The sequence below is a fragment of the Eurosta solidaginis genome, chromosome 1 (genome assembly GCF_040869045.1).
Source record: "Eurosta solidaginis isolate ZX-2024a chromosome 1, ASM4086904v1, whole genome shotgun sequence".
Classification (NCBI taxonomy): Eukaryota; Metazoa; Arthropoda; class Insecta; order Diptera; family Tephritidae; genus Eurosta; species Eurosta solidaginis.
In genome coordinates this window covers 33,130,412-33,155,730 of record NC_090319.1, presented here as the reverse complement: position 1 = coordinate 33,155,730, position 25,319 = coordinate 33,130,412, and the positions used below count along the sequence as shown (strand labels likewise).

The window sequence follows — 25,319 nt, the reverse complement described above, 5'->3', positions numbered from 1 at the left end:
TATGGTACACACTTTATAGTGAGATCAGATCATCGGCCGTTAGTTTATTTATTTAATATGAAAGATCCTACGTCAAAACTGTCTAGAATACGTTTAGAGTTATCTGAGTATAATTTTACTATAGAGTATATAAAAGGTAAAGCGAATGTAGGTGCAGATGCTCTTTCTCGTATAACTATAGATGAGTTAAAAAATTCGACTAAACATATATTGGCAGTACAAACAAGGTCAATGACAAAGCAAAAAGAGGAAATACAGATACAAAACGATAACCGACAAATACAGACAGAAACATTACAAGTTTACGACAAATTTGCTTATAATTTTTCAAATAAAATCCCGAGAATAAAGTCGAATATAAATTATGATAAGAATGGTGATATTAGTAATATAGAAATATGTGCGCACTTAAAACATAAAAAGCTCGAGCTACTTAATTTTGAGATTGTTAACAAAATAGTGAATTTAGATGAGCTACTTTTGAGGCTGGAACATAATGCCGGCAATCACAATATTAAGAATATTGAATGGCAGAAAGATGATAATATTTTTCATCATTTTACTATTGCAAATTTTAAAGAAACCGGGAATAAAATTTTAAAACATTTAATAATTATATTGACAGAGCCAGTAGAGACGGTAACTGATGAAGACACGAAATTAAAACTTATGACAGTTTATCATAATGATCCAATATCAGGTGGTCATTGTGGATATAAGAAGTTATACGCGAAAATACGTACAAAACATTTTTGGAAAAATATGACGCGCGATATTGCTAAATTTGTGAAAAATTGTGAAAAATGCCTGTTAAACAAAGTTAAGCCCAAAACAAAAGAAAATATGGTGCTTACACCAACACCTTGCAAGCCTTTTGATATAGTAGTTATAGACACGATAGGACCTTTGCCTGAGTCGAATAATGGGAATAAGTTCGCAGTTACCATTATGTGCGATTTGAGCAAATATTTAGTTACAATAGCTATTCCAGATAAGAGTGCAAAAACAGTTGCATCTGCAATTTTTGAAAGTTTTATTTTAATTTATGGAATAATGAAATCTATTAAATCAGATTTAGGTACAGAATTTAAAAATGAAATTTTTGCGGAATTGACTAAACTTTTGAAAATTGAGCATAATTTTTCAACACCTTATCATCATGAAACTGTTGGTACTATTGAAAGGAATCATCGTGTATTTAACGAATATTTAAGAGCTTACCTTGACGATTCATTTCCCGAATGGGACGTTTATTTAAAATATTTTACATTTTTGCATAATACAACAACAAGTACTGTTTTTGATAATCTATTTACACCTTTTGAATTAGTATTTGGTAGAAAAGTTACTTTGCCAAATGAGTTAAAGAAGGAAAATATAGATCCAATTTATAATGTTGAAAATTATGCAAAAGAGGTAAAATATCGTATGCAAAAGTCACATCTACTTGCAAAAGAATTAATTAATAAACATAAAATTAGAAATAAAAATGTTTACGATAAAACAACAAAACCTTTGACTATTAATATAAATGATCGAGTTCTAATAAAAAAAGAACCTAGAGATAAACATGCAAACATATATCAGGGCCCCTACACTATAACAAAAATTGATGGAGTTAATGTAACAATTTTTGATAACAAAATTAAAAAGAAAAAATTAGTACATAAAAATAGAATACATAAGATAAAATAAATATTCTTATATTTTAGTTTTAGCATAGACTAAAATTTAGTTGTTGGATTAATGAAAATTAAAAAAAAAAAATTCAAAAAAAAAAATACTAAATGAATAAATTGTTTAATAATACAAATTGAATTTAATATTTGAATTATTAACATAATGTTTAGAATATAAGTTAGTAATTATTTGTAAATTACTTAATGTAGTATTAACCTAATATAGTATTAACATAGTAGTAATAATAATAATTAATAAATAAGTTAGTCTGGTTTTTTTTTCTAAATAATGCATATTCGTTCATTCAAAACAATTAATCTTGCAGCTGAATAAGCAAGAAGGACGTGACAAAACTGATCAATTTGTCACATCCTTCTTTTCGAAAGGAGGGTGATATAATACACTTCCACCTTGCGCACTTGTGTGTATTGAGCTTAGTATGCAATTGAAAATATTTGGATTTTTCAAATGCATAGTAGGCGAGGTGAAAAAATAATTTAGTTTGAGTTTGGGTAATTTGAATTGAAGGTGATCGAATGTGAAGTATCGTTGTTCATCTTATATGTAAATTAATAATCAAATTTTAAAAAAATACATTTTAATTATTAAATAAAATATTAATATAAATAATTATAAAATATACGTGTATGTGTGTTTTAATTAAAGCGTATTTGTGTGTAATGGTGCATAATTGCACGTAAGAAGACATTCCATTTATGGAGTCTTTATATATCTTTGTCATCACTGCTGTCATAATCTGTGCAGATCAATGGTTGTGACGCTAAGAATATAGCTGGAAGGCATTGCAATTGCTTCTTATGAGCGAGAGTTTTTTCTCGCTATCTCCCAAAATTGATTTAATCGAGTTAAGATGTCCAATGCTTCCTTAACACATAGATACCATCTTACATGCATTTATTTGCACTGGATGAAAAAAAAAAAAAAAAATACCCGACAAATTTTCTGAACTTGAATTGCAATTTTCTCAATTTAAATTGAAATTTCCGAACTTGAATTGAAATTTTCTGCATTTGAATTGTAAATTTCTGAATTTAAATTGTAATTTTTGAACTTGAATTGTAATTTTCTGACCTTGAATTGAAAATTCTGAAATTGAATTGTAAATTTCTGAACTTGAATTGTAAATTTCTGAACTTAAACTGGAAAAGGTGTAGTTTTGCTAGTTTTCTAATATAAGCTGATTTGAAACGGAACGTATACGAACCAAGGGTTTACTAACAAATACTTAATACGCTTAGAAAGAAAAAAAAAATTGGATAAATTATTTGTTACGTATCCGCAATATTAACTGCTCCAGCGCCTTTGCATGCTTCATATTTATGTTCTTGATTTGATTGTATGTATATTCAACGCTTCGCAGTGTATGTGGCTATAAATGAAATAAAATAGAAACACATTAAGGAGTAGGTACATTAAAAAAATAATAATTACAATTAGTTTTCCATCGATGTGCAGCTCTGCTTTTACCGCAAGCAGCCATAGATTAACAGCTAAATTAAATGTTTTCTCACGGCTGAGATCTGAATAACGCACGATGCGTAAAAATAATTCCAAAGCTAATGTAGCCTGCGTGCGTTGCTGTTGCTCTTTACCGAGTATTTTGAGTTGAGCTAAGATTTGATCTATCACCTGAACGCACATATTGTTTACTTCAGCAATGAATTTCGAATCATGCCCATATAGCTCATCATTGGAGACAACTAGAAAATTTACGAGAATAACAATATGTATATTAGACTGGGTCGATTTATTAACCGATATCGCGCCATCGATTTTGCGATAGGATTTGGGCTCAGGAAAAAAAGTTCCACTACGCATACCCAAAAAATAATTTTCGAGCTTGCGAAAAAAAAATGGCGAAAAGGTAAATTTTTCTACCAAAACGCTACCCAAAAACCAAAAAATATTTCTTTTTTTTAAACTGTTATCGCCAACGTTTTTACAACAGTTTTTTGAAAAAAAAAAATATTTTTTGGGTTTTGGGGAGTGTTTTGGTCGAAAAATTTACCCTTTCCATTTTTTTTCGCAGGCTCGAAAATTATTGTTTTGGGTATGCGTAGTGGAACTTTTTTTCCTGAGCCCAAATCCTATCGCAAAATCGATGCCGCGATATCGGTTCTTAAAATTCATTTATTAGTTATTTAAAAATTTTTTTTCTTACCTCCAGGTATGTGATATGGAAATTCTTCTAAGCTCTGTACATACAACATATCCAATGCATGTAAATAAACTGCAACAGGACCAGAGCTGTACGAATCGAAGGGAAATTTATTGACTACTTCGAGTAATAGACGCAGAAAATATAACACGCCTTGATCAGGGCTATCCTGTGAAGAGAAATAAAAACAAATTTACGGAGCAAATAAATATTAATACTAAAAATTGCATGAAAACATGTATTTCGGTTCCTCGTCATCTGTCTTCCCTTTAACTTTACAATACCTCCCTTTCTCTTTACCATTTCCGCTTTGAACCTAGCTTGACGTCTTGGATACTGACTATGCCTATTGGCATTCGGAGAACAGTTTAGACGAAATATCATAAAGAAACTCTGATAATCAATTGGGAATTAGTCTGTATTAAAAATGTCCTTTTGATATTAAACAACATTTAACACAATGAGGACTACATCTAACGGGATATACAAGTGTTGGTTCAAACATAAGCCCACACAAATTGTCTAGACATTAACCCTGTTCGTTTGAACAAGGTTAGGTTAGGTTAGAGTGTCCACCGGTGCGAGCACCAGTGCACTTAGGCCCAAAAAGGTCCCATTGTGATACCACGTGGATCTCCCCCTACTCAAACCAACAGCTCGATACAGCAAACGTAAGGAGTTTCTAAGGTTCCAACTTAGCCAGATCACAAAGATCGTCAAAGAAGGGAGATCCCAGAGTTTTCTTCCTCTTGTGCCAAAGCACGGGACAATCGCACAGAAAATGTTTGACTGTTTCTATCTCCTCTTCGTCTTTGCAGCTCCTGCATTAATCATTATAGGGAGCACCCGGCCGTTGTGCGTACCGTGCGTGCCTCCCGGTTGCTGTGACCGGTTATAAGTCCAACCGCCAGAGATATGCCCCCCTACCAAGGAGACTTTTTGTGCGTCTCGCGTCCCATTCAGGCCACACGAGATTGGAGTGGTAGCAGGATTCAAGATTGCTCCATCTCACACCCGCTTCCCTAAGGAAAATCCCTTTCAAAATGAGCTTACAGGTAGCGAGCGCCATGCTCAATCCCTTCCAGGACCACGAAAGTGGAACGGATGTGCCCCCTCTTGCAAGTTCGTGAGCCATCTCATTGCCCGGTATATTCGAGTGTCCAGGCACCCATACCAAACTGAGGTAAGTTTGCACAGCGATCTCGTTAAGAGATTTGCGGCACTTCTCTACTATCCTGGACTTACATGTTACCGATCCAAGTGCTTTTAGTGCAGCCTGGCTGTCAGAGTAAATACAAATTTGGTTAAAGCCGTGAGCAGCCTTCCCCCTTCCTCATTTATAGCAGCCACCTCCGCCTGAAAGACGCTGCAATGATTGGGTAGGCTAAATGATATATTACACCCTAGTTGAAGTGCGTTTGAACAAAGATGATCAGTAAATTTTTATATAATCGCCCACCCAGTGGTTAAAGTAAGCTCCGCTTAAATTGTAGTTCAAACTCGTGCTGAAAAACGGGACATTAATATAGAGATGTAAACAAATTAAGGGAATTAACTTGCCGGAACCACGAGTAATGTACTCAACATATTGCAAAGATATGAAACTAAATAATTCTCCAAACTGCGTTTTTTGCCTTCAATTTCAATAGAGCGCGGCAATTCGCCAACTAATTGCAGTGCTGCTTCAAAGCTCGAATCAGCTGAAATTTAATACAAATTATAAAAAACACTTTTGAAAAATTCTTAAAACAAAAGAAGACCTACCCTGGCCCAAACAGAGATTTAGTAATGCCACCTGACCAGTCAATAAATATAAATCCATTTGCGTTTGAATTGCTGTTATACTCGGAATTGTTATAAAACAAAAAGCTACACAAGCCTTTACAAATGCTGCTGTTTTTCGTGTATGATTGCCATTGACAATATGATGTACCTCAATAGCTAATTTATTTGTAGCATTAACCAATGTTATATAGACAGGATCCAAATTAGTATAAGCACCACGCGCTTCTACATAAAAGCTTAGTTGACGTTCAAAATCACGCGGAAAATTTACTTTACGTATAAAACTGCTGATTAGATGGGAAATATGACGACGTTCATCTTCTACTGTTAAGGCGCTGCGAAAAGAGAAAATAAAATTCAAAGTTTGACTTAATCAACATCGAGAAAAGCCAATAACTTACGTTACGGAATCATTTAGAGTTTTACCAGTAAACATAAGTGCATTGATAACGATTTCATCCGAAATATTCTCTTCACACTTTTGATGAAACATGGTGAGTATATTTTTACAAGCACCAATCTTAATCGAATCCTTATGAAAGAGATCAACATATGATAAAAAATGTTCTTGGACAAGCAGCATTTCTGTGTTACTACAATATTGTAATATCTTATCTAAAATATTTTGCAACTGCGTATAATGTTTCTCATATGCACGGCTGGCATTAATGCGGAATGTTATTGTTCCTAATAGATTGTTGATGACTGAGACCTGCAAGGAAGAAAATAGAGAGAATAAGAAAAGATTTTATAAATATATAGTTTTTTCAGCAGTATTATTTAAGGCTATGTGAAAAGGCAACTCCTTATGAATAAGAAAAAAAAATATCGAAATTTGACTATAGTTTAACCCAGTCACTATAGCAGCTTGAGCTGAGGTAAGCAGTGTTGTTTTATGTTGTAAAGCAAATTGGCAAGGTTATAACTCAGTCAACTGGAGTTTAAACTCGTACTGAAAAGCCGGCATTAAAAACATCGCTCCTGTATGATAATTTCTACTTTGGGGCATTCATTTTCCAATCGGAAACAGGGTGAACACATATCGATAGATTACATAACCAAACAATTAATTCTAGGTTCAAATTCAAATTCAATAATCAAATTTTAGTAAATAAACCGTAAATCGTCGTAGAACGAAATCAGAGTAGTTGAGTACGATTGCTTATACGATTTGAAAAAAAAGAACGTTCTAGATATACATATATGTTTAATATTCGTTTCTTACTGGAAAATTTTCTGTAATAAAATGTGCCCACGTTTCTACACAATTCATGTATTCCGCTGTATCACCGAAAGTGTCTATAGTATTAAAAGCAGCATTCAAAAATTGTAGTCTCTTTTCTGGCAATGGTGGGCAAACGCTAACATTACGACCAAGAGCACGAAGTAGTTGCGCTTTGGAAATACCATCCGTATTCGAAATGGAAAGTAGTTTTACAAATTCTAAAGCATTTGCCGCAATGAAGTCCGGTTTGAATGCATTCAATATGGACAACAAAAGGAGACCACTGTAAATATGGAAGTATGTATACAAAAATAAATATTTCAGAATTTAAACATTTTTTAAAAGAATATTTTGTTACAAAATCTTACTTATTTTTTATTTCTTTGCATTCGTTCATTATTTCTTCGGTATATAAGCTACATTTATTTGCAAGCGCTAGTAACATAAAATCTACTGCTGGTCCATAGAGCGTCAAATATGTTTCAATATCAATACGTTGACGACTGAGTTCAGAACGCACTGCACCGCTGAAAATCTATAAAATCAAAATTGCAAAATATGATATTATTTTTTATACATATGTAATTACTTAAGAAACAATTTAAAAAAGTACTTGCCGTATGATAAATCTTTAAAAAATCCTTAAAATTTTCTTTAATACATTCTTTATTTGCTGCAACCGTCAGACTCACACGTACCAAATAGCAACGCGCGTAGGCTTGTACCAAAGGGTCACCAATACCACGTATCATTTTCGTGATGCGATGTAGAGCATTGTCGAATTCACTGCAATTAGAGAAATGAAATGGTTGAAATGTTTGGCCTAATCCTTGCCGTTGTTCTAGTTTTGAAACAAACCAAAGAAACAGCCTAACCCACTAGCACAATTCCTGCTATATCACTGTCATCAAATATTCATGTATCTCAGTACTTACTTGGGTGCTATAAATTCATAACATTTAATCAGCGCCATTTCCACATATAATCTTGGCAGTAGCTCCCGTATAGAGGCAATTTTGAAAAACCAATTCTGACAAGTTTCTCGTGCACTTTCATGTATAGATTCAGTTCTTCCCAGTTTTCTGCAGCTACATATAGGTAAATAAAAATAATAAAAATCTAAATCTCTAAACATAATAAACATTTTAACATACTTTTGATCGCCACCTACATTATTTGACTTTACATTAAGGCGCTCATAAACCAATTTTCCAAACATATCAAGAATATCGGTGATCAGCACAAATTGGCTAGGATAAAAACTTATTGCCGAAATGTCTGATAACAGTTTCGAACATTGTATAACAATTTTTAATGATTTAACACGTTGATCCTCATTCCAGGATAGCACTAGCTCTTGATTCAGCTGTTCAATTCGTTGTATATACTCTTGTTGTGTTAGATCGATCATGTGGCGAACGGAATTATCATCGAAGTCGTCTAATTGCTCAAGCCGAAATTTCACTTTATCTGCGACCACAGTTTGTGCTCTAACTAAATTATTTATTTATTAGTATTTAAATGAAATGTACTATTTGCTTTTGGCTTGAATTTCCTATATTATCACATTGCTTTGGTTATTCTTCTCTTGCTCTCAGGTGTTACTAAAAGATGGTTATTGGGTAGAAACTACCAGTATGTATGCGGAACTCGGGTACACTGAACAGAATTTAATAGCGTTATTTGAAGTAATCAGCGCACCCCTTTCCAGGGCTTATAGTTTCTCCAAACCAACCGTCAACGTCACCTTTCAAGAGCCGGGGCTGTGACGACCCCAAGTTTCTCATTGATTTAGGGTGTGGGAGGGCGGTATGGCCTAGAAGGTTTCATGCGGTCATACGAAATCCTTCCCGAGATGGTCGGGCTAGTACTTTGATGGTATATGTTACCCGAACTTACCGGATCTGCATCCGGCAAAGGAACATCAACATCGGAAACACTCAAGGCCTTCGGGGATTGTCCTTATCGCTACAACAACAACAACTATTGTGCCCTCTCCTCTTCAGAATACCTCATATTTCGAACAAGGAACTAGCACCCTTCGAAGGTTTGGGCGAGTGTTACGGATATGAACACTTCTTTTTCGAATACCACTCTTCCCGAACGTTTTGGAGAGTGTACGCCCCTGAAACTAGCACAATTAATGCACTAGCCCGACCATCTCGGAAACGCTTTCATATGACCATTTTGAACTCTCTTGGTCATCCCTTCACCGGACATACCTGTCGCGAGAATATTCTAGGTCGAAAAGATCTAACAGTTTGCAATATGATAAGGAGATTTTGTTTTTCTCTTTAATACATCAATTAAACTTACTTCCTTCAGATCCTGCATTTCCTGTTGACAGAAAACTTGTACTAATTGAAAGTTTCTCCGATGTCGTAAAACGATTTAATATTCCTAAACGCTTTGTCCTCCAACATAAATCATGTTCTTCCAAACTGGATTTTTCCTTAGATTTTGTCTTCTTCTGATAACTCTGATGGGCATAATAACTAACAACAATAATTAAAGTTCTAGAGAGAATGCGCAGCTACTTACGTATTCAGTAGCCATTTGTGTTAATGGATCCTTCAACTCTTGCTCTTGTCGTGCAAATTGTGATAACGGATCTGTTCCATCCAAAGCAGTAGCGAGCGGTTCTGTTAATAATGATATACTTGACGAGGCCCTGGAGCTGGCATTACTGCTACTTGCAAAGCTATTCCGATTATCTCTTGTCGTTTGTTTGGTACCTTTGCTTTCTACGACGATCACTGTCTGTATCTTCAATGGATGTTCGTATGTGGTATAACTTTGCAAAAGGTTTTTGGTCACCCCGTAGCTGTGTGGTATACAATTCCAGTCGGTAGCCATATTGCTGATATAATCAGTTTGAACTGATTAAATGGGAGTTTTTTACCGAAGAATACAAACAAGTCAAGCTGATGCTTGCTGAACAAATATTTTATTTTTACGTTACAAAAACATATGATAGGACATTACACCGCGTCTAGATCATTACAAAAGTACAATTCATTGTAACGCCTGTGTACATGGCATACAGTTATTCATTACCACATTTTCTAATCGCAATGAAAATATTTATGCCCTGTTTTTTAGTGCGAGCTTAAACTATAGTTAAAGTTGCTAAAGTTTAATGCTGTGGATATGGCGAATTGATTGGCTATGATATCGTTTTAGGGCAAAGAGGATAAATACAATAAGAGCCGTCACTCGCTATTTTGTGGTGAGTATTTCACTGGAAATTGAAAAAATTGATGCCGAATGTTTTCTGAGAGGGACATTTTTAATTGTCTCGCATTTATACATGCCGCGTAGGCCCCTTGTGCAATTGTGATTTTTGGAAAGAGAATTAAATAAGTTAGTTAAATACAGTCGAAAAAATAAACACTAATACCCTACGAAAATGTATAGAAGACATTTATAAACATCTCGCCCAAAAAAAAAGTAGCGACTACCTCTCAGTATACATCGAGTAAATGCCCAAAAAATAACGAGTGACGGCTCTTATTGTATTTATCCTCTTTTTTTAGGGCTAATTAATGTTGACTTATAACCAAAAACCATAATCACCCTGCAAAAATTGTTGGATTACGTGTTCCATTTTCTTCATGTTGGAGTACTCTAACAATACTCCTTTGCAATGCGTTTGCGGACCACCATCCGACAGCCGATCATTGCTCGTTTTTTAACGACCGTGATCACGATACGATGACGATCGAACAGAGTTGCCAAAAGTAAAATATTGCATTCAAATAACTGATAATAAAATTTTACTATGGCAACTCTGATAAAATGCAACCGCGCACTGGTTTTAAGGGCGAATTAATGGTGACTTATAACCATAAAGCCCTAACCAGATAAAACAGCTGATCGAACCTGCCTTAAGGAAATCAATGTAAGCGAGTTAGCGTTATGGTATGGCACCATTAATCGATTACATTGATTTCCATAAGGCAGGTTCGATCAGCTGTTTTATCTGGTTATGGCTTTATGGTTATAAGTCAACATTAATTCGCCCTTTATGTATACATACTATAGTTTAGAGAAAAATTAGTTTCTTTATTCACGAAAATACTAAATAACATAAGAATATTCGTAGTAAAAAATATAAAAGTTGTATTGCCCCTCTTCATTTACTTTCATTTTAAATTAAATTCACTCCGATAATTCTTTCCGACACAATTCCTCTTTAGTACTTTGGCATATGATCCTCTGTGGGTGCTCCATGGAGTACTACAGTGAAAGTACTTTGGAAATTACTCTCAAGTATGTACTCTATGGACTACTCACAAACAAAGCGAGAGTGGGATCACCTACTCCTCTCCTAGGACATCGCAATGTTAATTGGAGCACATTTTTTGTATGAATACAGATTAGTTTTGGAATACTCCTATACTCCCAAAGGAGTCTTCCTTACATTATTTATGGAGTACTCGCGTTTTTTGAAGGGCAGATAAAACAGCTGATCGAACCACCTTATGGAAATCAATGTAATCGATATATTTTATTTATTGTTTTGGATACGTTTTGGGTAAGAGACTAATTTTTTGTGGAATATGTTTGTAATTTTTTGCGTTTTCTCCATTTTTGTGAAATTTTCAGTATTTTTAGGTTAAGGCACCATTAATCGATCACATTGGATTTGGTTATGGATATGGGTAAGGTTACGACTATGGCGTTAGGGTTAAGGAAGGTTAATTTGGCCTTAACACGAACTCACATTTGTGGGACATTTTTCATAATTGGTAAATTTCTAAGATGTGCGAATGAAACAGTAGTATGATGTAGGAATGAAACAATAAGATACTACAGATTTCGCCACCATTTATAAAAATTTCTTAAGCAAAACGCGTCTCATTCCGAAATAATTTAATAAAAATTGAATTTTACGAGTGCTCAAGTGAGTAAGAACATTAAAAATAATACAAAAATATAACAGAAAAGTGTGCGACATTATTTTCACGCAATAATTCGGGGTTCGCTAAAGTAAAACGGGCGAATGTTCAAAAAAAATCTCCAGCATAGCAAAACAGCTTTCATCAGCCACAAAAGGGCTTCTCTAAGAGGCCACTTCCACGTTGGATTATCCGAGGTAAGTAAATGTTTAGTTATTTTAGTATAAAACTTTTTGTTGTTGTAGCAGTGCAAATATGGAAATATAACAGAACTTACCCTTATTATGAAGATACCAAATCAGTGTTACATATTATGAACTTGACCGAGATCAGGAATATTGTTTGGTATCGTCATAATATGAATGGTTCTGAGTAAATACAGATATTATGGTGATAGCCAAATTAGTTGAAGTTGTGTCCATCCAACGCAGGACTGACTTTGTTTTTGATCACCATAATACGGGTATGTAGTTATATACATATGTTTGATGGCACAATAATTGCTGGTAATTCTTTTCTTTAGCACACAACTGCTAAAACTAGTCAAAATATATTGGGAGAGGTGTCAATAGAAGCGCTTTAAACTCAGAACAACGAATCTGAAAGCGGAAATTGAAAATTTTATATCTGTGCAGAGATATTTGCAGTTACCCAAAATGTATTAACGAAAACCCAAAAAATGACCCCTGGTCCCTCCGAAACCGGAAGTGTGATCCATAGAATTTTGCCCTTCAGCCGCGCTTATAAAAAATTACCACCAAGGAGGTAGAATCAAAATTAAATCAGTGCAAATTCCCATCGTACACAAAATGTTTACCTGTGAACAACAACATTACAACAATCACATGAAAAATGCCAACTTTAACTAAAAATATCTGTGCACAGATATAAAATTTTCAATTTCCGCTTTCAGATTCGTTGCTCTGACTTCAAAGCGCTTCTATTGACACCTCGCCCGATATATTTTGACTAGTTTTAGCAGTTGTGTGCTAAAGAAAATTGTTTTTTTTTTTATAAAAATGTGAAATAAATAGTTATTATGTTCCGCTTATTTAATACGGAAGCAAACGCTGGCCTTTTTATACCACCCTCGAAAGTTTTGGTCTGCTTGGGGTAACAAGCAGATACTGTGGGGTCATTTGTTTATGATCTTGTTGGCAAAGAAAAAGAATGTGGACATATTTAAAGATATGTATGTGAATTAATTTAGGTAATTCTATACACTCTAAATAATTCTCTGCTACAACAACAACAACAAAACTCTAAATAAACGTCCAAAAATATCCGTGAAGAGATACTTGCAAAAGAAATTGCAACTTTTTGTATGGTTGTTGTAATGTTGGTACACAGGAAACAATTTTGTGTACAAAGGTAATTTTCACGGATTAAATTTTGATTGCACCCCATTGGGGGACCGGCCAGCGTCTTTTGAGACCCTTCCCGATATTATTGGAAGTGTATTAAGAATGTCATACTTTCGTATAGAATTGCCATCATTTGAACGACTCAAAATTTTTGTTTTCCGTTTTCGGATTCGCATTCTGGGTCCAAGACGCATCTTTTCATACATCTCCCGACATTTTTGGACGTGTGTTTATAGTGGCATGGGTAATTCTATACGACAGCATGACATTCTAATACGCTACCAAAAATATCGAGAGACATGTCAAAAGACTCGTATTGACCTAGACAACAATAATACGAAGGCGGAAAAGAAAAATTTAATATCTGTCCGGAGATATTTGCAGTTAAAGTTGGCGATTTTCATGTGGTTTTTGTAATGTTGTGCCCACAAAAAAAAATTGTGAACATAAGTGTTTTGCGCGTTTTAGTTTTGGTCACCAAATTGGTGTTAGACCCACCCAGGGTAATTTTTTATAAGCGCGGCCGAAGGCCGCCAACGCAGAAAGGTGTTCTGCGCAAAAATACTATGGATTCCACCCCCGGTTACGGAGGTACCCGCGGGTAATTTTTCGGGTTTCGTTAATATCGTTTGAACGACTTAAAATTTTTATTTTCCGCCTTCGGATTATTAATACCAATGTCAAGTGCCACGAGCACCATCCTATGCTGGGGTTTTTCCTGGTTCAGTCCGTAACTTGTCTGAGTGTTTATGGCGTTTAGCGCGGGTAGTGTTATGCTTGTTGAGGTAGCAATATTGATGGGTGGCTTTGAAAAGATTTACCGTGAAATGAGAGAGCAGGTCAATTTCCAATGCCCTCGGCACTGGTGAAAGGAGTGAGAACGGTCGATATGACTCGTCTTCGTTTGCTGGTTTCCCAGGCTTTAGTGGTGGAAATATACTATCAATTTTCCATTGTTCGGGAACGACTAAGGACCTCAGCGACAGGTTGAAAACGTGCGTTATGTTGATTATTTTTTCAGCGCCACGGTTTTTTTAGCACTGGAATGTTTATTTCGCCTGGGCCTATTGATTTAGAGGGCTTGGCCTTGTGGAGGTGATGGTAATGGGTGAGTCTTGTTGGTGTTAATGTGCCCGTCTGCTTGCACATTCCTAAAGGCGATGGATACTTTATCATTTTATTTTCTCGGGTTTGATATGGCTCAAATCCATAGATAAAACTTTTGCAAGCGGTTATTCTTATATCCACTGGGGCAACAGGTGGCAGGGGGGATGTAGATGTTAATGATTTCTAGGTTTGCATCGCCTGACCGGACAGATAGGCCATGACGTTCTAAGACACTGTCCTTGCGGTCTATGTCGCGATCAAACAGATGATAAAGCGCTCTTGCTATCTTTTCAGTGGGCATTATACCCAGAGCAGGCATGAAATCGACTATCTCGGTGATCTTCCCAGTTATTCATTACAGTTTAAAGGCAGAGTTCTGATGGGCAGCGGGGGAGGCGTCGTCTCGCTAGGGGTAAGTGACGGGTGACTACGCCTGAGTTGTGGTAGGTCAGGACGTTGTTGTTCCCCTGGGACAGGACGTCCCTGGGTAAGCATTGGAGTACCCGGTGTAGTTTAGAAGCATTTATTTAACTTTAATTTTATTTCATTCGCGAAACTATGCTTTGTTATGTTACCGATTACTCTCAGAATTAGATCGTAAGTAGTATATTGAACAATTTCAGTTTTTTTTGTGTCTAAAATCGGCTCGGTATAAAACGTTCAGTTTCCCCCAACTCAGACTTCCTTACCTTATTTTAATTCATCTAATTCATCTGTAGCTTTCATTATGTGTTTGTTTCTTTTTTATTTGTAAATTTTACTAATTTTTTCTTTTAATTTTCTTATTTGCAATTCAATTATGGGACAATTATAAAGGACACAAACATTTCAATTTTTATCACAAATATTATTATATAGCCATTATTATTATTGTTATTATTATTCTTATCATAATTATTATTATTTTCATTATTATTAATATTACTAGTTTTATTTTCATTGTTATAATCATAGTTATTTTTTATCTTTTTTATATAACTATTAGCTATTTATCATTGAAACAAACATGAATAGGAAAACATTTAACAAACTTTTGAGGAAGGAGAAGGCAGTTTAAGATGAAACTGTAAACAAGCTTCGTAGGCTCAACGACTCTTCTAGAGTAGGAAGCACTTACAGGCCTTAACGAATCTTCTAGAGTAGGTAGTGATGATATACCATCTACTAGCAGGGATGCTATTATTCTCAGAGTAGCAAGCGATGATGTGCCACTTCCCAATGTGGAGCCCACTACTTTTGACTTAAATAAAGACGAAGAATATATCGATAGCGATAGCGACAATGAGCGGTTTTTATTTGACGACGATGAGTTGGCAGAAAGCTTGGAGGAGACATTAAGCCTGACAGACAGAATACGAACAGCGTTGAAAGGTTGTACGATCCGGCAAAAAACAATTCAAATCAGCCTTACCGACCTTTTACGTTCCTTGGAGGGCGCCGGACTCAAAGAACTACCGTTAGATGCTCGAACAGTTATGGGAACAAGTAGCGAAGCAGTTTATATTAGACCTTTTCCCGAGGGAGAGCTATTGTATTTGGGAATACAGTACAATTTCGCATTTGAAGAATTAAATTTTTTACAAGACTTGGAACGGATTTCCATAGATGTAGGCATAGGCGGACTGAAAATTTGAAGCTGCCCTAAATGTGAACAAGTAGGTCAGATGTTCGGAGCTAGGATGAGCTTGTATTTCTTTTAAGAATAGAGTAGATATACAAAATCATTTAGCTCAATTCAGGGATAATGAAAATGTGTTAGAATCCGTAAATATTACCATGGTTTCTCAGTTCCCTTTAGAACCTATGCATTTAGTGGATTTGGGAGTAATGAAGAAACTACTTGAAAAACTTGTTACAAGATGGAACTTAATAAGAATGAATGCAAAATTGAAGTTTCTCAACAGTTACGTTCCCCCTGAATTCCCTAGACGCAGCCGAGATTTAGATCAAGTAAAAAACTGGAAGTCAACAGAATACCACCAATTTTTATTGTATTCAGGCCTGTTTGTTTTAAAAGACTGCATTCCAGACAACCTGTATTCTCACTTTTTGCTATTACATTGCGGTATTAGACCTCTCTCTTGTCGCGAATGAAATTTTAGAAGGATTTGTTAGAGTGTTTGCTGAATTATACGGCGCGGATTTTGTTAGTTTTAATGTTCACGGGCTCTTACATTTAACTGATTGCGTTAAACAGTTCGGTCCACCAGATAACTTTTCAGCATATAAGTTCAAAAATTATATGCAACATATTAAGAAAATGATTAATAGTCCAAATAATATACTGCAACAATTATTTTTAAGAATTGAAGGAAGTATCAAGTATGGATAAATTTGTTATAAGTTCTACCAAAGACAGGCATAACTTTTCTTATAGCAGTAAGATAGGTTCCCTAAAAATTGTCAACCAACAGAGCGAAGGAAACACTTTTAATGTTGTAATTTTGACACAAGTTGCAGACGTTTTTAGAGAGCCCATTGTTTCCTCATCTGGATTAGGTATTTTAGTAGGTCAGATTATAGATGAGAGCATTTATAGCATAAGTAAGGAAGACCTAGACTTTAAGTATTTTGCAATCCCAGTAGGTAATAAATTTATTTTAGTTAAATTTTTTTTAGTATCACGACGCTTTAAAATTTCGCAACCATTTTATCAACGTGTTGCCACCCAACCACTGGCTGTAAAGAGAGACTTTGAAGAGGTCACTGAAATGGAACGCCTTTTGGATGGAGTTTCAAGGATAGAGGCTCGGCAAGAAGAAATGTTGAAACGACTAGCCGCCTTAGAAAAAGTGATCGCCGACAAGGTGGGTATTTTTAATAAATTCAGTCCACAGAGTGGTAGTATTGGTATTCCACAACCAATTTACAAATCTTTGGTATTTGATTTAATGCTTTGCACCGATGGTCTACCGCTATCCTGATTTGTCCATATGTGAAATTTTACCTTAATGAAACTCAACTTAAATTTTAGATGCCCGAACGTGCAGAGGTGCAGACTCAAGGCCAAGTTCTGCGTGAGGTTAAGGTGCTTTCCGCCAAAACGGAAAGAAGCATCGGTCGTATCTCCGGAGACGTGGGTAGCGAGGAATAAACCTTTTAACAAAGTTTGCTCCCTATGTCATCGGAAGAAACGGTGCTGAGGGAGGAAGGGTGCCTTACCAATAAGGCTCACGCTGATGCTATGGTATGCCCCTATCTTTACTGGATCGAATATATAAATAAAACACTCAACAATTGAATATATATATACAATCTTATAGTCGGCCATCATTTTTCGGCTAAAAGGCACAAAAGGGTCAATCGAGAGTGTCATGCAGCCACTCTTTACCAACGAGTTGGCGTGGGAGTATAACTGCTATATAACTGCTTTTGTAATAACAGCGACTATCGCATTCACTATGGCGTAAATGAGATTGAAATATACAAACTATTAAATGAAGTCACCTGCTGAACTGACGGCGAATGAATAAAAGTGGCGATAGTTGCTGCTATTACACAAAAAATTGCTACATATGCATTGCAAATGAAAAATTTGAATTTCAGTCAGCAATTATTTACTTCAGAATTAGTATAGTTACCATAGTCAACCCCTTTTTCTATTCTTTAACTGTGTAAATAACTACCTAATATTACTTTACTTTATATTATTTACTTTAAGATTAGTAAAGTTAACTAAAAATAAATTGTGAAATCCACTTTTTCTTCTTATACTTTGTTTTTTTTTTTAACTTCCGATCCCGAATATTACGTTAAATTATTTATAATATAATAAATAGTCAAGTCCACCATTTATGATTATATTATTCTTTTGTTAATAACCTCCAATTCCTAATACCGATTTACATAGAACGTTTTGTCGCGTCCCTCGTTTTCTTCGATATAAATCTTGCTGTCCAAAGTTCGTTGAATATTGATTTATGATCAACTAATACCAAGTCCAAGCGAAGCATGCGACAACGCGTTCTATTTAAATTCTCATCACAACTGCTTTCCTATGTTAAACACTTTTCTTACTTATAAATACCCAGTACAAAAAGTCAGTGGATAATATATTTGAAGCAAATTTCATAAGTTTTTTTCGAGCTTAACTATATTTATAGTTTTATGTATTTATTTTTTAAAAACTTGCAACTGTTCATAAATTATTAAAACTAAATTTTGAAAGTAAAAGTATTTGTTAAATTTAATTGAAAGAATGATAACTAATCTATATTTTAAATAAGAAAAATATTTATTTGAATTTTAAATCAAAACCAAAACGTAACACTAATCAATAGAAAAATGAAATGTGTTAAATGTATTTTAACATAATGAAGGAACAAAAACGAATTTTTGTAAATATTTTTTAATGTAAATATCTAAAATATGCATATAGGTATCTAAATTATTCATACTTACTTAAAATGAATTTGTTGTATTTTTAAGTTGAAAAACGTAATTTCTTAATAAAAACACAGAATGAAAAATTTTGGACATGCGGGTGGTTTTTGTTTATTTTGTGGTGGTTTTGCAATTTTTTAGGTATTTTCAATTCGCATTATCGATTAATTCATCATTGGGCTGGCAACTCTGGAGTGCCTAAAAGTATGCAGCCTCTTTAAAATGACATTTTGAGAGCAGTTCAGCTATTCATTTTTGATATGGTGGTTCTGAATGAGCGCGACAGAGTTGGGATCACACGTACACGAAATATCACATTTCACCATGGATAATATCGGCGCCTCGCCGAACAAAATTATCCAACTTATTATCCAATTGTTGGGATAGCGTCTGTATATGATTACCCAAATTTTTATCCACTCATGGTTAGCAGGGTCGCTCAAAATAAACACACACAAACAGTACTAACGTCCATATTACGAAAATCTTTAAGAAAATTCTAGTTAAATTTTTTGCGTTCTCTGCTATATTTATGTGATTTATAGGTTAAGGCACCAATAACTGATGCTAATAGATACGGTTAAGTAAAAATAACTGTAATTTTAAGGTATAAACAATTGTATATGTACATATGTATCGATAGGTCTTCTCAAGGGGCAATCGGCCCTGAAAAAAATACTATACAGTTAAATAAAGCGCTAAGGTATCAACTCAAAAATGTTACGAATATATTAGCAACATTTAGGTCCCGTCCCGCCGATTTGTAGGTAAAATTAAAAGAAGCACGACGCAAATTGGAAGAGAAGCTCGACCTAAATCTCTTGGGTCCATATGTATATCGCGCCTTGCATTTTTTATACTCAGTTGAGCAGAGCTCACAGAGTATATTAAGTTTGATTGGATAACGGTTGGTTTTATATATATAAAGGAATCGAGATACATATAGACTTCCATATATCAATCACAATCAGGATTGAAAAAAAAAATTTGATTGAGCCATGTCCGTCCGTCCGTCCGTCCGTCCGTTAACACGATAACTTGAGAAAATTTTGAGGTATCTTGATGAAATTTGGTATGTAGGTTCCTGAGCACTCATCTCAGATCGCTATTAAAAATGAACGATATCGGACTATAACCACGCCCACTTTTTCGATATCGAAAATTTCGAAAAACCGAAAAAGTGCGATAATTCATTACAAAAGACAGGTAAAGCGACGAAAATTGGTAAATGAGTTTAACTTATGCCGCAGAATAGAAAACTAGTAAAAGTTTGGACAATGGGGGTGGAACCGCCCACTTTTAAAAGAAGGTAATTTAAAAGTTTTGCAAGCTGTAATTTGGCAGTCGTTGAAGATATCATGATGAAATTTGGCAGGAACATTACTCTTATTACTATATGTCTGCTTAATAAAAATTAGCAAAATCGGAGAACGACCACGCCCACTTTTAAAAAAAAAATTTTTTAAATTCAAATTTTAAAAGAAAATTTAATATCTTTACAGTATATAAGTAAATTATGTCATGTCATGTTATGTTATGTAATATGGCGTGGCTCCGCCCTTTTTCATTTAATTTGTCTACGATACTTTTAACGCCATAAGTCGAACAAAAATTAACCAATCCTTTTAAAATTTGGTAGGGGCATAGATTTTATGACGTTAACTGTTTTCTGTGAAAATGGGCGAAATCGGTTGATTCCACGCCCAGTTTTTATACACAGTCGTCCGTCTGTCTTTCCGCATGGCCGGTAACACGATAACTTGAGCAAAAATCGACATATCTTTAATGAACTTAGTTCACGTGCTTACTTGAACTCACTTTATCTTGGTATGAAAAATGAACGAAATCCGACTATGACCACGCCCACTTTTTAGATATCGAAAATTACGAAAAATGAAAAAAATGCCATAATTCTATACCAAATACGAAAAAAGGGATGAAACATGGTAAGGTAATTGGATTGTTTTATTGACGCGAAATATAACTTTAGAAAAAACTTTAGAAAATGGTTGTAACACCTACCATATTAAGTAGAAGAAAATGAAAAAGTTCTGCAGGGCGAAATAAAAACCCTTAAAATCTTGGCAGGTATTACATATATAAATAAATTAGCGGTATCCAACAGATGATGTTCTGGGTCACCCTGGTCCACATTTTGGTCGATATCTGGAAAACGCCTTCACATATACAACTACCACCACTCCCTTTTAAAACTCTCATTAATACCTTTAATTTGATACCCATATCGTACAAACTCATTCTAGAGTCACCTCTGGTCCACCTTTATGGCGATATCTCGAAAAGGCGTCCACCTATAGAACTAAGCCCCACGCCCTTTTAAAATACTCATTTACACTTTTCATTTGATACCCATATCGTACAAACATATTCTAAAGTCACCCCTGGTCCACCTTTATGGCGATATCTCGAAAAGGCGAACACCTATAGAACGAAGGCCCACTCCTTTTTAAAAATACTCACTAAAACCTTTCATTTTATACCCATATCGTACAAACAAAGTCTAGAGTCACCCCTGGTCCACCTTTATTGCGATACCTCGAAAAGGCGTCCACCTATGGAACTAAGGCCCACTCCCTTTTAAAATACTCATTAACACCTTTCGTTTGATACCCATATTGCACACACGAATTCTAGAGTCACCCCTGGCCCACCTTTATGACGATATCTCGAAACGGCGTCCACCTATGGAACTAAGGATTACTCCCTTTTAAAATACTCATTAACACCTTTCGTTTGATACCCATATTGTACAAACAAATTCTAGGGTCACCCCTAGTCCACCTTTATGGCGATATCTCGAAAATGCGACCACCTATACAACAACCACCACTCCCTTTTAAAACCCTCATTAATACCTTTAATTTGATACCCATATCGTACAATCACATTCTAGAGTCACCCCTGGTCCACCTTTATGGCGATATTTCGAAACGGCGTCCACCTATAGAACTAAGGCCCACTCCCTTTTAAAATACTCATTAACACCTTTCGTTTGATACCCATATTGCACACACGAATTCTAGAGTCACCCCTGGCCCACCTTTATGACGATATCTCGAAACGGCGTCCACCTATGGAACTAAGGATTACTCCCTTTTAAAATACTCATTAACACCTTTCGTTTGATACCCATATTGTACAAACAAATTCTAGGGTCACCCCTAGTCCACCTTTATGGCGATATCTCGAAAATGCGACCACCTATACAACAACCACCACTCCCTTTTAAAACCCTCATTAATACCTTTAATTTGATACCCATATCGTACAATCACATTCTAGAGTCACCCCTGGTCCACCTTTATGGCGATATTTCGAAACGGCGTCCACCTATAGAACTAAGGCCCACTCCCTTTTAAAATACTCATTAACACCTTTCGTTTGATGCCCATATTGTACAAACACATTCTAGGGTCACCCCTGGTCCACCTTTATGGCGATATTTCGAAACGACGTCCACCTATGGAACTAAGGATTACTCCCTTTTAAAATACTCATTAACACCTTTCATTTGATACCCATATCGTTATGGTGATATCTCGAAAAGGCGACCACCTATCAACAACCACCACTCCCTTTTAAAACCCTCATTAATACCTTTAATTTGATACCCATATCGTACAATCACATTCTAGAGTCACCCCTGGTCCACCTTTATGGCGATATTTCGAAACGGCGTCCACCTATAGAACTAAGGCCCACTCCCTTTTAAAATACTCATTAACACCTTTCGTTTGATGCCCATATTGTACAAACACATTCTAGGGTCACCCCTGGTCCACCTTTATGGCGATATTTCGAAACGACGTCCACCTATGGAACTAAGGATTACTCCCTTTTAAAATACTCATTAACACCTTTCATTTGATACCCATATCGTTATGGTGATATCTCGAAAAGGCGACCACCTATCAACAACCACCACTCCCTTTTAAAACCCTCATTAATACCTTTAATTTGATACCCATATCGTACAATCACATTCTAGAGTCACCCCTGGTCCACCTTTATGGCGATATTTCGAAACGGCGTCCACCTATAGAACTAAGGCCCACTCCCTTTTAAAATACTCATTAACACCTTTCGTTTGATACCCATATTGCACACACGAATTCTAGAGTCACCCCTGGCCCACCTTTATGACGATATCTCGAAACGGCGTCCACCTATGGAACTAAGGATTACTCCCTTTTAAAATACTCATTAACACCTTTCGTTTGATACCCATATTGTACAAACAAATTCTAGGGTCACCCCTAGTCCACCTTTATGGCGATATCTCGAAAATGCGACCACCTATACAACAACCACCACTCCCTTTTAAAACCCTCATTAATACCTTTAATTTGATACCCATATCGTACAATCACATTCTAGAGTCACCCCTGGTCCACCTTTATGGCGATATTTCGAAACGGCGTCCACCTATAGAACTAAGGCCCACTCCCTTTTAAAATACTCATTAACACCTTTCGTTTGATGCCCATATTGTACAAACACATTCTAGGGTCACCCCTGGTCCACCTTTATGGCGATATTTCGAAACGACGTCCACCTATGGAACTAAGGATTACTCCCTTTTAAAATACTCATTAACACCTTTCATTTGATACCCATATCGTTATGGTGATATCTCGAAAAGGCGACCACCTATCAACAACCACCACTCCCTTTTAAAACCCTCATTAATACCTTTAATTTGATACCCATATCGTACAAACACATTCTAGAGTCACCCCTGGTCCACCTTTATGGCGATATTTCGAAACGGCGTCCATCTATAGAACTATGGCCCACTCCCTCATAAAATACTCTTTAATGCCTTTCATTTGATACACATGTCATACAAACACATTCCAGGGTTTCCCTCGGTTCATTTTCCTACATGGTTATTTTCCCTTATGTTGTCACCATAGCTCTCAACTGAGTATGTAATGTTCGGTTACACCCGAACTTAACCTTCCTTACTTGTTAAAATTTATTTTGGATATTTTGGTAAGTACTAAATACATGTTTTCCTCTTAATATTATATTGAAATGTGAAAGATAATTTATGATGTCCTTGGCTCGTAAAATAAGATTTCTATCACTCAACTGACAAAAATATGTTTGCAACGTATTAATAAAATTTGTGTTCGCTGAAAGCGCCAAATGTTGATGAAATTTGATTTTAAAACGATGTAGAAAATGTTTATTGCTCGGACCGTCATTTTTGAGCATCACAACAGGCGCAGCGTGCACTCCTTACTTTGAAGATCTACTCACTAAAGTGTAGCTTTGGACCGCCATTACTTCGGGTACGTATGCGCGCAAGGTAAACTCTATGGCCACTCTCACGCGAATAGGCTGAGCAGCCATCTTCTCGTGCATGAGCCTCACCTCTGTGCTGATCATATCCCATTTGACAATAACGCAGGTCATGCTCGGAAATAGATCGCCGAGTGCCAATCCTTCGCTGTTGCGCGAAGTGTTTTCATTCGTCCGTTACGAAGGTCGTTTATATTTCCGCAGTATAAGCAGTTTTCCATTCTGTGGAAATATGTACGGAAGTAACAGTGTCCAGTTATAAATTTTGTCAGGTGGACCTTACAATGTGTTCGGAAATTAGTTCTATGGTCGAACTTCCTGCAGTACTGCTGCTCTAGTGTTATATGGCAACATCGGGAAGAAAAGCACTTCTGCGAGGAGATTCATTGTTATTGTATCCGCAACGACCAACACTGCTTCTGCGAAACCATGCTGTAAGCTTAATGAATTCGCAGTGCCCCTCCGCGTTAGACTAAGGTGAGAGCCGTTCGGTCCTTCCGGTGTTTCATTGCTTCACCCACCTTTCTGCGCCTTATAAGAGTATTTAATCCTAAGCTGATATGCGTAGCTTTCCTATGTATTTCCGCCAACGCTCCCAGTTAATTTATTCAAATTCGCTATAATTAGCGCAGCTTTTTCGCAGGCTCATCCAGTGAGATCCTAGAAGTTGAGGTAAATTTCCAGAGGTTGCCGCCTAGAATTGAACCAAGTGTATGATACGGCTTTCCTCCTTTCTTCGACCGTTAGATGTTAGGTATCGGTCTCACAGGTTGTCCATCAAGAGACGGTCTAGCGCCTGAAGTGTGCCATCCCACCTGGTGGAATGGGGAAAAAAGCTTTGCACAGCCATTTGGAGATAGCCTTATTGCCTTCTGTCAGGCCCTGGAGCCTTTCTATGCTTCATACTACGTACCGTTGATTCAAGCTGTTCTTCGTAAAACGGTTTCCTGTTGCCGTCTTCTTGAGTAACGTACCCATCCGCTCTGCGTTGATGAGTGAGCAAAATAATGTCTAAAATGTTTCGTATATTCTCCTTGACAATCACTTAGGTGAGCGAACACAATTTGTTTATTACTATTATTTATTACTCTTTTTTACGCTTCCGATTCACATATATTTTCTGCATCTCCACGTTACGCTCGGTGGCAAAGAGACATTGCAAGCGTTACGAAGGATTATCTCCTTCATCATCCCATCCGCATTATTGGTACTTTCGGTTATCCATCAGTACCGATGCGGAAAGCTTGATAGCAACAACTCAGTGCTTTGCGTGACTAGTTCGGTAACTGTCTCGGACCGGGGTCGTTGAGTTGGAAAAATGTAATGGTAATAACTTGCCATACAGCAGCGATTGGCAGCAGGCTCTC

At 36.1% G+C, this 25,319-nt stretch overlaps 1 protein-coding gene and 1 long non-coding RNA gene across 5 annotated transcripts; one reads left to right on the top strand and one right to left on the bottom strand.

The window, feature by feature from the left end:
- Window positions 1-2,415: 2,415 nt before the first annotated feature.
- On the bottom strand, window positions 2,416-10,203 carry LOC137251117 (VPS35 endosomal protein sorting factor-like). 2 transcript variants are annotated; one of them, XM_067785186.1, is made up of 13 exons: window positions 9,411-10,199; window positions 9,186-9,348; window positions 8,024-8,363; window positions 7,805-7,957; window positions 7,487-7,655; window positions 7,238-7,404; window positions 6,870-7,152; window positions 6,046-6,356; window positions 5,624-5,979; window positions 5,420-5,559; window positions 3,863-4,028; window positions 3,133-3,401; window positions 2,416-3,070 (listed from the first exon to the last, which is right to left on the bottom strand). In XM_067785186.1, exons 1-13 carry the CDS (start codon window positions 9,723-9,725, stop codon window positions 2,963-2,965), a joined length of 2,940 nt encoding a protein of 979 aa, XP_067641287.1. In that variant the 5' UTR covers window positions 9,726-10,199; the 3' UTR covers window positions 2,416-2,962. The 2 variants fall into 2 exon arrangements, with proteins under 2 accessions (XP_067641287.1, XP_067641298.1); XM_067785197.1 differs by lacking the exons at window positions 2,416-3,070; window positions 3,133-3,401 and adding an exon at window positions 5,319-5,364 and having other exon boundaries at window positions 3,938-4,028; window positions 9,411-10,203.
- A 1,480-nt stretch (window positions 10,204-11,683) lies between these two features.
- On the top strand, window positions 11,684-18,557 carry LOC137251111 (uncharacterized). 3 transcript variants are annotated; one of them, XR_010953164.1, is made up of 3 exons: window positions 11,684-11,967; window positions 16,861-17,048; window positions 17,216-18,557. It is a non-coding gene; the product is annotated as an uncharacterized lncRNA (long non-coding RNA). The 3 variants fall into 3 exon arrangements; XR_010953162.1 differs by having other exon boundaries at window positions 16,846-17,048; XR_010953163.1 differs by lacking the exon at window positions 11,684-11,967 and adding an exon at window positions 13,999-14,653 and having other exon boundaries at window positions 16,846-17,048.
- Window positions 18,558-25,319: the final 6,762 nt, after the last annotated feature.